Source organism: Topomyia yanbarensis, chromosome 2 (genome assembly GCF_030247195.1).
Source record: "Topomyia yanbarensis strain Yona2022 chromosome 2, ASM3024719v1, whole genome shotgun sequence".
NCBI classification, from domain to species: Eukaryota; Metazoa; Arthropoda; class Insecta; order Diptera; family Culicidae; genus Topomyia; species Topomyia yanbarensis.
The window spans coordinates 374,236,663-374,249,786 of NC_080671.1; the positions used below are offsets into that span (position 1 = coordinate 374,236,663).

The 13,124-nt window shown below is 36.9% G+C and overlaps 1 protein-coding gene across 3 annotated transcripts in view; it reads left to right on the forward strand.

The window, feature by feature from the left end:
* The window catches only part of LOC131684596 (choline-phosphate cytidylyltransferase B-like), a 90,060-nt gene that overhangs the window by 13,334 nt on the left and 63,602 nt on the right, over positions 1 to 13,124 (forward strand). For all 3 annotated transcript variants that reach the window (XM_058967602.1, XM_058967603.1, XM_058967604.1), the window contains exons 2-3: positions 7,948 to 8,397; positions 8,660 to 8,748. In XM_058967602.1, the coding sequence (XP_058823585.1) occupies positions 8,100 to 8,397; positions 8,660 to 8,748 (387 nt within the window). In that variant the 5' untranslated portion in view covers positions 7,948 to 8,099. The remainder of the gene's footprint in view (positions 1 to 7,947; positions 8,398 to 8,659; positions 8,749 to 13,124) is intronic.

Genomic DNA, 13,124 nt, shown 5'->3' on the forward strand with positions numbered 1-13,124 from the left:
CTATAATAAGTGTATTTTGTCCAGTACATAATTGATCGCGTTTAATTATTGTTGTTGGCAGAACTGACCGTCAGTCATCATTATTCGGGGCAATTAGAAGTGCAGCTGAAAAATATATCGCAATAAATAAAAATAAATTTATTTTTTACGTTTGTTACAAATCCTTTATCATATATGAATTCAGTTTTCAATCATCACTAGCCAATGTATCCATGGTACGGTATGGAATAAATAAAAGCAACCGATGTTACCTTCAGAATTTCAAATGATTTTTTAGAATTTTTGATTAGCACTGCAAGGCATCGAATTGAAGTAGTTGGACGGCGTTACACCACATTCGCAATTGATTTTTTTAGATTTTATTTTTTATTGAAATTTTCAAAATTCGGATTGTAAACAAACTGCACTTTTCCAACTGTGTTTGCTTTGATCAATTTCTGTTGCTCAATCGTTTCTTGTCAGATCACTGAGCAAATCGAACAAACACACATAAAAATGAGCTACAAAGTTTGAAAAATTGAAAAATCTAAGCGATTTTATGAAAAAATACTACCTTGTAGAATTAGCTGAACTTTGGACGGAAAAACTTTGTATCGTTGATAGGTATGATACTACTACAGTGAACTTGCATATGCTCCAAAAATTCAATACTGAGAAAAAAGTGTAGTAGGGATTTGAAGTCACTCCGGATTTTTAACAAGATAAAATCCTACTGCCGCCTTAAGAAAAGAGTTCGTTATTTCGAACTTAGTTCGTAAAAAAGTTACGTAAATCGAATATTTTTTTTTTGAGAGTTGTCCTACTGGAGCTGTAGAGCTAGTGTCTCGAAAGGGCTCCCCGTCAGAATCACATACTACAATTTGCAGACGAGACAAGCAATGTCGCCCAATAAAACACTGCATTATGCCAATTGTAGCGGGCCGTGATTCTGAATGTGATATTCATTGTACGGTTTAGGTATGTGCGGGCGTAGGGACTCGCGATCACGTGTATCATCGCGAAGAGCTCGAGCATTTGTAGTTAACGTCTTCGATCGCGTGTGCTAACGTGTATGTAACTTCGCGTGTATAAATTCTATTTTATAACCGTATGCCTTTCGCATATTCGCATGTGTTCTTGAATAATCGCGCACGGACCGTGAGTCTAATACTTTATTTTTTGGTGTACTTCTAAGATGCTAAAATAGTGTGAGATCTTCTATATCACTAGAGTGCCCGCTGATGTCGCCATGGAACGTGTTGTCTAGTGGATATGTGCTTTATTTTTTTTGATCCTACTGAATGTATGGACCTAAGTTATTAGGACAGAGAGTAATGGTTTCCGGACGTGACCGATTCATGAGCGCGCGAAAACGGACGTTTGTAGGTTCGTGTTTGAGACAGCGTTTGAAACTTCGCGAGCGCTAAAACGTTCTCCTTATTACCAGGGTGTTATTAAGTTTGCACGATCGCGAACGTAGGTGTGCGTTGTTAATCGCGAAGGGCTTAAGCGTTCGTACGTTAACGTGTCTGTCACGTGTGCTCGCGTTCATGTGACTTCGCGTGTACAAGACTGGATTTTGTAACCGTGTGGCATTTTCTATATACGCGTGCGTTCTTGGATGGTCACGCGGACCTTCATTCTGATAGTTAGTTTTTGGTGTACAATTCACATTCTGACAGGGAGTAAGTTACCCCATATCACTAGAGTCCTCGGTCATGTCGCCATGTAACGTGATGTCCAATGGATATAAGAGCTTTCTTTTTTAATTGATCCAATTGAAGGCGAGTGCGGGAGTTTTTGGGTTCACGCTTGAGACCGCGTTTGAAAATTTATAGAAGCTGATACATTCACTTTATCACTGGGATTCGATCATGTTTACTAGATCGCCGATGTAGATGCCGTGGATGATAGCGAAGGGCTCAAGCATTTGTATATTAACGTGTTTGTCACGTGTATGTGACTTCGCGTGTATAACTTTGATTTTATAATGACGGATTGTGTATTTTTGTTTGATCGCGCGCGGACCGTGAATCTGAAGCTTAATTTTTAGTGTATGATACAGATAGTAATCCGTTTCCCCATATCACTTGAGTTCTAGGTCATGTCACCATGGAACGTGTTGTTTAGTGAATATGAGTGTCACTTTTTTGATTGGTTCAACTGAAGGCATTAGTGCAGGCTGGTAAAACTTTCGGACGTGACCGTTTCATGATCGCGCGAGTGGTGGGTTAATGTTTGAGACCGCGTATGGAAGTTTAAAGATGCCACGTTTACTTAATTACCGGGGTGTTTTCATGTAGGCGAAATCGCGGGCGTAAGTATATGTGGATTATTGCAATTGCATGGTCGCGTTTGTGGCCAGTTTTGTGTTATCGCGAAGGCCACGAGCGTTTGTACCTATATGAGTATAGATAGCGTATAGCAGAGATATACTAATAAAAGGAATCATAACATGCTGAATAAAGAAAAAAAGATGCAAAGAGCTTGACTAGAAGTGTATAAATTGAACAATACTATTTTGGTATACATAAATAATGGAAAAGCAAACTAATAGATGCACAGAAGAAACAGACCAATGAAGTAGAATAGAAAAACACATGTAACATGCAATCAAACTCGTCTAAATGCAGCAAATGTTGAATATTTATCATTACCGACAATTGCATGCTGTTAGACTTTCATCATGCTATGCTGGCCGGGAATGGATGACTCACGTGCGTCGGTAAATTTATTTTACCCTAATTTATCCAGCCCGACTTTCCCCAATGAATAGAACTAAATGCTCAGATTGATCACCAGAAGTATTAGCCACTATTCTGTCATATACGTCAGTTCTGCATCCATTTCCTGACCCAACTGTCACAAATACTCAGACGAATACATACATAGATACACATACGACTAGCACATAACAGTTGTACACTAGTACGAAAAACAACGATTATCACAAAGCTACAACTAATAGGTTTCTACTTATTCTACTTTATTAAATTTATTTAATTGTTAAATTAATTTAATTGGTATATGCACGATGACGAAGTCGACCTATAAATGGACACACAATGACTCCCTCCGTGAGCCCCGTCCACGAATACTACCAATAGAACAATATTTGCAAACATGGCACACAGCAAAAGTCAATCTACGTCGATCCGCCAGTCGGCCACGCCACCGCCCATAGACCAGTGGTTTAGCGTTGGTATGCGCTGGTGTGGAGTATGAAAAGACATATAACATAAAAAAGGCGCATAAGCCCTCTCGGTCTCCTCGATGCACCACTATCGAGGCGTAATGCAGTACCCATCTTAAAGCAATTGATGCTTGATGATGTTTGCAATACCGTCAAACCCCTAAACCTTGGGGAGGGAAAGTTACGTAAATTGAATATTACGTAAAAAAGAGCTCGTAAATGGAGGTTTCAGTGTATTAGTATATCTTTGCTATACTCTATCTATACTCATATAGGTACAAACGTACAAACGCTCGTAGCCTTCGCGATAACACAAAACTTGTCACAAACGCGACCATGTAATTGCAATCATCTACACATACTTACGCCCGCGATTTAGCCGACATGAAAACACCCCGGTAGTTAAGTAAACGTAGCACCTATAAACTTCCAAACGCGGTTTCAAGCATTAACCCATTACTCGCGCGTCATGAAACGGTCACGTCCAGAAGTCTAACCTCGTTCCTAGCAGTCTAGACTAATGCCTTCTGTTGAACCAATCAAAAAAGTGACGCTCATATTCATTAGACAACACGTTCTATGGTGACATGACCTGGATATCTAGTGATATGGGGAAACTGACTCTCTTCTACCATCTGTACCATACACTAAAAATTAAGCATCAGATTCACGGTCCGCGCGCGATCATTAAAGAGTACACGCTACATGATTATAAAATCGAAATATATACACGTGAAGTCACATTCATGTGACAAACACGTTAAAATACAAATACTTGAGCCCTGCGCAACCATCCACGGCATCTACTCTCGCGATCTCGCAAACATGATAACATCCAGGTGATAAAGTCTCAGCTCCTATTAATTTTCAAACGCGGTCTCAAGCATGAACCTAAAAACTCCCGCGCTCGCACAATCATGAATCGGCCACGTCCGTAAACTATTACCCTCCGTCATAGCAACTTAGGTCCATACATTCAGTAGGACCAATTAAAAAATAAAGCTCATATCCACTAGACAACACCTTCCATGGCGACATGACCGGGAGCTGTAGTGATATGGAAGATCTCACTTTCTTCTAGCATCTAGCATCTAAAATAAAGTATTAGATTCACGGTCCGCGCGCGATTATCCAAGAGAACACGCGAATATGCGAAAGGCACACGGTTATAAAATAGAATTTATACACACGAAGTTACATACACGTTAGCACACGCGACATACAAACGCACACGCTATCGAACTCGTTAACGTACAAATGTTCGAGCTCTTCGCGATGATACACGCGATCGCGAAGTCCCGTACGCCCGCACATACCTGAACCGTACAATGAATATCACATTCAGAATCACGGCCCGCTACAATTGGCTTAAAGCAGTGTTTTATTGGGCGCCATCGCCTGTCTCATCTGCAAACTGTAGTACCGTAAACCGGGGTGACTTTGATCATCGGGGTGACTTTGATCACTCGAAACTACAAAAAACCGAAATTTAACTTTACCTTATTTTTACGAAGCTTCATAAAGTGTCTATTTTTTATAAAACAAATAAATCTCAGATTTGAGCAAGACTAATAAATTACAAGCGCGATTTTATTTTCCTTTAGAGTGGGATGTACCAAATTTACTTTTAAGAGTTTGTTTATTTTAAATACAATTTTTTGTGAAACTAGTTGGCAATTATTTAAAAAAAATTTAAGCTAAAACTCTCAACTTTTTTTTATTGTTCAATATTCCAACGTGTTAAAATGGATGAAACATTTTGTACATTGATAAAGCACTGAAATAAAACAATTTTAGCAGTTTTAAAAGTTTTCAAATCTTTTATTCTAGTTGGACACAAATTATACGAATTTTTGGTTACTCGAATTTTACAGTACATTGAACACTTTGTATAATACCAATTAACATCTATTTAAAAATGAGTATCTTTCCAGAATTAGTTTAAACAAACATTTGAATGAAAAACATTGACATCAATAACTTAATGTGGGTGAACATGCAGGTTATCAAAGTCACCCCGGAATACGAAAACGGACATCAACTTGAAATTATTTTTGGAAAAATAGCTGTAAGCGGACAATTTTAGGTAAAACCATCCAATCTTGTTCTCCTTATATCAGTACATGGTTTAAAAATATTAAACTTGAAAAAAATGTATTACGTCTAAAAATATGCAATGATTACTTCGAAAAGTGATCAATGTCACCCCGGTTTACGGTACGTGATTCTGACGGGGAGCCCTTCCGAGAACCTATCTCTACAGCTCCAGTAGGACAACTCTCGAAAAAAAAGATTTTTGTAGAGATCCGAGATATAGATCGAAAGTTACAGCGCTTCCAAGCGCGCTTCGTCTACCATGAACAGTGGTAGCTTGAAATTTTAAACTCGATTATCTCGAAATGTCGTTTTTCCAAAAATGGGTTTTTTCGTGATCACGATTGCCAAAAAACCACTCAACCGAATTTCTTAATTTTTTTTCATTTGTTTGCAATTATTTTTACTTGCACCTTAACGATTCCTTTTTTAAGCAGAAATTTTTCTTTGCAGATGAGAATTTTTAGTACAATTTTTTAGCTTAAAGCAGCGATTTTTTAGTGAATACGTTCCCGAATGCAGGAAAAAATTATTATTTATTCAGTTAATCGTTAAGGTACGGTGAATACTCATATACTAATGAATTTTCTGAGTTTTGGCATGTTAGTTGATCTATTGGTCTTTAATAGTGATCACCTCAAACCTCTTAAAAAAGGGGTTTCAGGGATAAAGCTATAACTCCGCCAATCATCAATATATTTTTATAAACTTATATTTAATGATTGCTTTATGTCCTTGCGTAAATTCAAACTTTCTTGACATTTGATAAAATTGATAAAATTGATAAAATTGATAAAATTGATAAAATTGATAAAATTGATAAAATTGATAAAATTGATAAAATTGATAAAATTGATAAAATTGATAAAATTGATAAAATTGATAAAATTGATAAAATTGATAAAATTGATAAAATTGATAAAATTGATAAAATTGATAAAATTGATAAAATTGATAAAATTGATAAAATTGATAAAATTGATAAAATTTATGAAATTGATGAAATTGATAAAATTGATAAAATTGATAAAATTGATAAAATTGATAAAATTGATAAAATTGATAAAATTGATAAAATTGATAAAATTGATAAAATTGATAAAATTGATAAAATTGATAAAATTGATAAAATTGATAAAATTGATAAAATTGATAAAATTGATAAAATTGATAAAATTGATAAAATTGATAAAATTGATAAAATTGATAAAATTGATAAAATTGATAAAATTGATAAAATTGATAAAATTGATAAAATTGATAAAATTGATAAAATTTATGAAATTGATGAAATTGATAAAATTGATAAAATTGATAAAATTGATAAAATTGATAAAATTGATAAAATTGATAAAATTGATAAAATTGATAAAATTGATAAAATTGATAAAATTGATAAAATTGATAAAATTGATAAAATTGATAAAATTGATAAAATTGATAAAATTGATAAAATTGATAAAATTGATAAAATTGATAAAATTGATAAAATTGATAAAATTGATAAAATTGATAAAATTGATAAAATTGATAAAATTGATAAAATTGATAAAATTAATAAAATTGATAAAACTGATAAAATTGATAAAATATCATCCGAGTATGCCAACCATTGTCGTAGCTTGCAAACTTACGTTCAAACAAAAACTTTTATGTCGGATGTGAGTCCGAAAATGTCAGATGAATTTGTTGCATTTTGCAAACGCAGTTGCATTTTGCAAACGCAGTTGCATTATTCCAGCACTGACTGGACATTGCAAATTATGTTATCACATGGTTACTATTCAGCGTGTTGGGTATTTTTCTAGGTTCTTTGTGAATTCGATTACGGAACTTAATATAACTTGATATGAAACAAAGCTGCGGTAATTCAATTACGTATCCGGATTTTTTGGTTCTCCATAGATAGATGGCCCTATGTACAGAGAGCTAGAATTCAAGTATATACTATTGTTCATATCCCAGTGTGGCAAAGGGCTATAGCTTTTATCAGTAGGTTTCATGAGTCCTTCAGAAGTGAATAGTTCTGGCTGTTTATTGTTTTGTGTTGTGATTGTATTGTGTTGCCCTTTTCCATTTTTTTTTCTTTCGTCTTCCCTTTCCTTTCCACCAGGAAAAAGATGAGACGCCATGGCAAGGAACAAATCTCCGAATAACATGGGGAACGTGCCAATTAAGCTAATATATTCCTATTCCTGATTCCTGATATAAGCTCTATCTATCTTAGGGTGGGAAGTAGGGGTGGGGGTAGGTGGTAATCCCAAGTTATTTATCGATCAACACCTGCGCCGATCAGTCCCCAACGTGGATCTCAGCAGAAAAGGAAACGAATGTTAGTTCTACACTTGCTGTTGCTAGAGGCCGTATATGCTATTGCACACTCTAGAAGTGTCACAAAAGGAGGAGGAAGATAGTAGGGATAGGAGTTCTACGTAATTGTATAGGAATGAATCACAGGAGAAAATATTTCGACAGTAGCTATTTTGTAACGAATCTGAAGATAACTACTATATTCACCATAAAACGTTTTTCCCCATCACTACTATGCCTTTTTCCGAATAAGCAGAATTACTGATACCATATCGTACGATCAGCAATTTACAAGAATATATATTATGCGTGCGTCACATAAAACTATATGATATATTAAATATTTACTTTCCGTTTTCCAAACCTGACAGGCAAAGCATAGCGCAACGGTCAGCGAAACTAAACCACACGATTCGCAGTTTCGCCTCAGTTTATCCAGGTAAAGTGTACAATACTGGCTTCCCCGACGGTGTCGATTTCATCTGTAGTGCAACAGGAGGCTAAAGAAGGTTCTGGAAACAGAATGTCTCGTAAACGACCCCGTGAAATAGCACTCTCGTCGACGGGCCGTACGGCCACCGATGATTCTGTCACACTGGACATTCCTCCGAGTGAAGAGCTATCGTCGGGTGATGGCCAGCAACATCAGAACAATGCACGAACCAACGGTGGGGATGTGAGCAATGGTAGCAGTGGTGGTGCAGTAACAAATAAACGCTTCAGCAGTATTCGCATCGAGGACGATGGAATGGAAACCGGTATGGGTGATAATTGCTGGCCACCCAATCAGGATAGCTCACGGAATGGGCGTATGCATTTCGGTGAGTGTTTAGAAAAAAACTGTACTATTCTATACTTTTATTCTTCTGTATTAACTGACTTGGATACCTGAATGCAATGATCACTCAATTTTAAATGAAGTCCTGGATTATTAACTTTCTTTTATGTTTCGCTGTAGTTACTGAAGTTGTTACATAGATTATCGACTTATCACTAACCAGTTGAAGTTGATCAAATGTATCTGAAAAGATTATTTTTGAAATCGTTCTCCACTTTTCTAAATTTTCTTTTACCTTTTTCCAGATTCTCAACCGTCAACATCCACGAAACCGGCCTCGCTGTCCACTTTGTCCAGTCAACTAGGAAGTGGAGTCGAGCATAGTCCTCCGGTTGTAAGTAATCCATTCCATATATCCATTAGAATGCAGGTCATAATTGAACTTCCTAGTGTGTTACTAAATACAAAGTGGAATACGTCATGATGGCATTAAATATTGATTCACGTTCACACTCTAGCCTGATGATGAGATGAGCGATATACGTTACCTAGCTACGTGTTGTGTAGCTGTGAGTACCGAAAAAACGACAGTATGAAGGTAGAACGATGGAATACCATTTCCAATCAATTAAGCTTTTTTTCGCTGCCACTGTCCCTTAAATGATTGCACTACGTAATTATTCTGCCATTCGTTCGGTACGTAACCGCTTTCGGTATTTAAGCGACACTCGTACTATGAACACCGTAAAACAGCAGATCCACGACAGCACTGATAACGAATGTGACCTTGAATAGCGCCTGGAGTTTTTTTTCGTCATAATCTCTGAAATAATACTAATCAAAACATCCGCCAAGTGGTGTGTTGTACGTTTTTTCCCGGTGCAAAATTGGCTGAGCTCCCGAATCACACCATATATCTGACGTCAGCATGACTTCGTGTGGAGGTCGAATGGCGCTGCGCTGGTAGCGTGCTGCCGGGCGGGCGTCTATAGGGATTTACTATTACTTTCTGATAAGATAATAATTTTCACTTTTTTTGCGAAACGGCAACTTTTTGATAAATGACTCACGAGTGCCGTCGATCGTTGTAGCAAAAATGCCAACCCAGTTATACTCTAATTGCCATAATTGCTTGTTACGTTGATTTCGAAATACTTATCTCTTCTATATTCCTTCATATTGATGTTACCTACACTGGATTTGCAGACGTTTGCAGTCTACTTTATGCTTATTAACATTTAGTCTATAATTAGCTGGGTTTGAAAACATATAGAACTAATAAAAATAGCGCCCTAACGTCGTTGTAAATAAAAAGGCTTGAGCAGAATGCTCTGTTGCGGACGGGGCGTTGAAGCTCGGTTTGAAAAGCATGACAGCCTGTTCTCTGTCGCACAATTAACTTTTCAAATTAAATATATCGCTGCGTCTGTGACGCGGCATTCTGTTTGATCTTTTAGCATCCGAAGGTGTCAACACTCGACTAGGTTGCTTTTTGTTTCGAGCGATGGTATGCTATTCCAATAATAACGGAACCTTTCGATGGGACCTGACGCTGCATCAGTGACGTATCTGTTTTTGGACACTAATTTGTGATTGCTTAAAACAGCATTTGGAATATGGCCCATATGCATTAGTGTAGGATTAGTTTTATATTTTTTAAGTCCGTTATTTTCGGAATATTCTACGCTGGCCTAGATGTGCACGATAGCTGTCTATCTCGTGTTATTTAACCGTGCTGTAAATAACTACAAGAATGTAGTGCATGCCGGCTGTAGGGTTGTATGTAAATGGCTGGCTTAGTTCGATGTAGCATCATGCACCTTTTCTTCATTTCTACACGACCGGCGATTGTGTGTTCTGTCCCGAAGTTTACTTACACGTCGGCACACGTAAATGTTTCGGCAGAGTCTCAGTTTTTTGCATCTGCATCTCAGTAGAAGATGCAGTTGTTTACTGAGATTCTGCAAAGATTTCGTTGAAAATCAGTAAACAAACTTGTGTCGAGATATCATTTTGAAAATTTGTTGATTTAATGTGCGAAAAATTGCCGTGTGCAGCTTTTCTACTGATCATGAGTTTTGCTGATCTTTTAGCATTGAAAATGCTTTTATCGGCAAAGTGTTAATTTAAAAATCGCCTCGCGAAATTTTGTTATAGTAAATATAGTGTTGCGATTGCGGATTGATTTCCATTGTTAAATCAACAATTGATTCAGACAATTCCAGCTTCAAAAAATTTGGTTGCTTATTTGTATTTCAAACTTATTTTATTATAAAAATCCGCGAATTTTCAAAAGTTTGAAAAGTCTTTCAATAAAATTTAGTAAAATTATACATAAGTCACAAATTTCCTTTCTTTCCGTCATTCATTGTTTTTTATTATTTATGTAAAATAATATTGACCACATGGGTCATTTATCTTTTTCGGAAATAATATACATTTCAGATAGATTTAAATTCAAAGAAAGAAAAACTTTTTGCGGTCGTCTATCCTGGGCACACTGTTTGCTGTTTCGTGTGATAATTGTTGGGGGTGAATTCCCATACCGTCTGCTGCTTGTTGGTTGTTCAGTAGACTGGTTCAATTTTTGACTTCTAGCTCCACCAGGCTCTACTGATTCCTTTTATGGCCCTTAGTAATTGTGCAAATTTTGGTACCGATCGGTTGTGTCTACGGACCCTCCAAAAATTTCAAAGTTTGTATGGAAGTTTGTATGAAAAATCGGTTAACATTGAAAATAAATTCTTAAAAAATCACCTCATCAATCAATTACTCAGAACACTAGTTATTTCTAAAGGTATCCTTCTACTGAACGCATTCGGGGAATATTATAAGTTTATGAAAATTCGCTGAGAAAAGTTATTAACTAACGAAACAGCATGACTTCAAAACAAGTGGATTTTATTATTAAACATAGCAACCCTGTTTGAATAGCTGCATCTGCCATATGTGGGCGGTGGATGGCGAGTCTAGTTTACACTTGTATAACGATGAAGCTATTCAAACAGGGTTGCTATGATCAATAATAAAATCCACTTGTTTTGAAGTCATGCTGCTTCTTTAGTTAATAACTTTTTTCAGTGATAGAAACAAACAGAGTTCTGATTAATTGATTGATGAGGTGATTTTTTAAGAAATTATTTTCAATGTTAACCGATTTTTCATACAAAGTTCCATATAAACTTTGAAATTTTTAGAGGGTCCGTAGACACAACCGATCGGTACCGAAATTTGACCAATTACTCAGAGCCATTAAAGGAATCAGTAGAGCCTGGTGGAGCTAAAAGTTCAAAATTGAACCAGTCTATTGTTCAGTGTGCCCCCTCTCCCTCGCTCTCGTGTTCGTCCATGTCGTTGTCGCTAGAGCAGTTTGTATGCTCACTGTTGGTTGTTTTTTGATGATTCTGGTGTTTCTGAGTAACCTTGGTGTATGGTATTCTTTTTTGGTTATTCCTTCGCTAGGTGTACTGTATGTTTGCTTAGGGTTGTTGGGAATTATCTTTTGGCTTGCTATCTGTGGTTTAAATCCATTTCCGTGGCAGTTTCAGCGCATGATTTACTGCATAGGGTTCTTTGAATGTAGATGATAGCTTGAGCAGATTTGTATCCGACGGTCAAGTAAGATGGTATAGGCAGGTACAGCTGCATTCTAACCACACGAACCCCGTTGAGAATACCGGAGAAAAAGTTTCTCCAGGTGTCATTCGTAACCGATTCCACTTTTCCGTACTTCTACATGAACATTTCAAAGTACTTGGAGCGTGCGCGGTGTCAACTCATGAAGGCGAATTTCGGAATTATCCTTGTCGAAATAAACGGGGATCAAAGTTTTAATGTTGTATTCGACATCGTGTTGCATGTTATTCATTTTACCAAAGAATTCTGCATCGGATAGCATCTTGAACGTTATCGGTGCCCCATTTTTGTTATGATGTAGTTGTAGATGGGTCAATAACGTAAAGTCAAGGTATATTTTCAAACAAAAAATTACCCAAACGGCAATACCAACACATTCAAATCCTTTCTGTATCGCCCTCATGTTTCATAAATTCTTATACAATAAAAATTAACACGTCGGATTGTCTGGAAGTGGAAGTAGCACTTTGCTTGCCATTGTACTGCGCATCAAGCGAAACGAACACAATGTGGAAAACGATGAGTTTCGATTTTCATCACACAACACATTCCGTAATTGAAGATCGGCACACACTTCAAAGCACTGTCAGAAAAAACTGACTCGGAATAGTGGTGGGGTATTTCTGTCGGTTTTAAATTGAAATTTCTTTTCCATTGTATCCAAACCGAGGATCCGGATCCATACACTGTCTGGATCTTCAGGAATTGGTCCGGATACTGGTCCATATCCGGGAACTGGTCCGGATCGGGAACTGCGCCGGATCCGGGAACAGCCTAAAACTTTTATTTCACTATCCAACTTATCCAGCAAAAAAAATCCGTGATTCCGGCTGGTTTCTGCCAATATTGAGACAGAATCTAGCCTTAATGCTGGCAGAAATCCGCCAGATTTCCGGTTGGCTTGAATCGATACTAAAACTATCATAGAAATCGACCGAATTATCCTGCATACGAACAGAGCCGAGTGGACACATACTGAAAAAGTGTATGATTGTATGATGCACATACATGAACAGTTACCGAAATTCGTCATTCCACCATTTACTACCTTTGCGGTAGTACCGCAATGCGCAATTTCGTGGTCTGTTACCGAAAAGACAATAGACTCTTACCCAAAGTAATAGAAACATAACC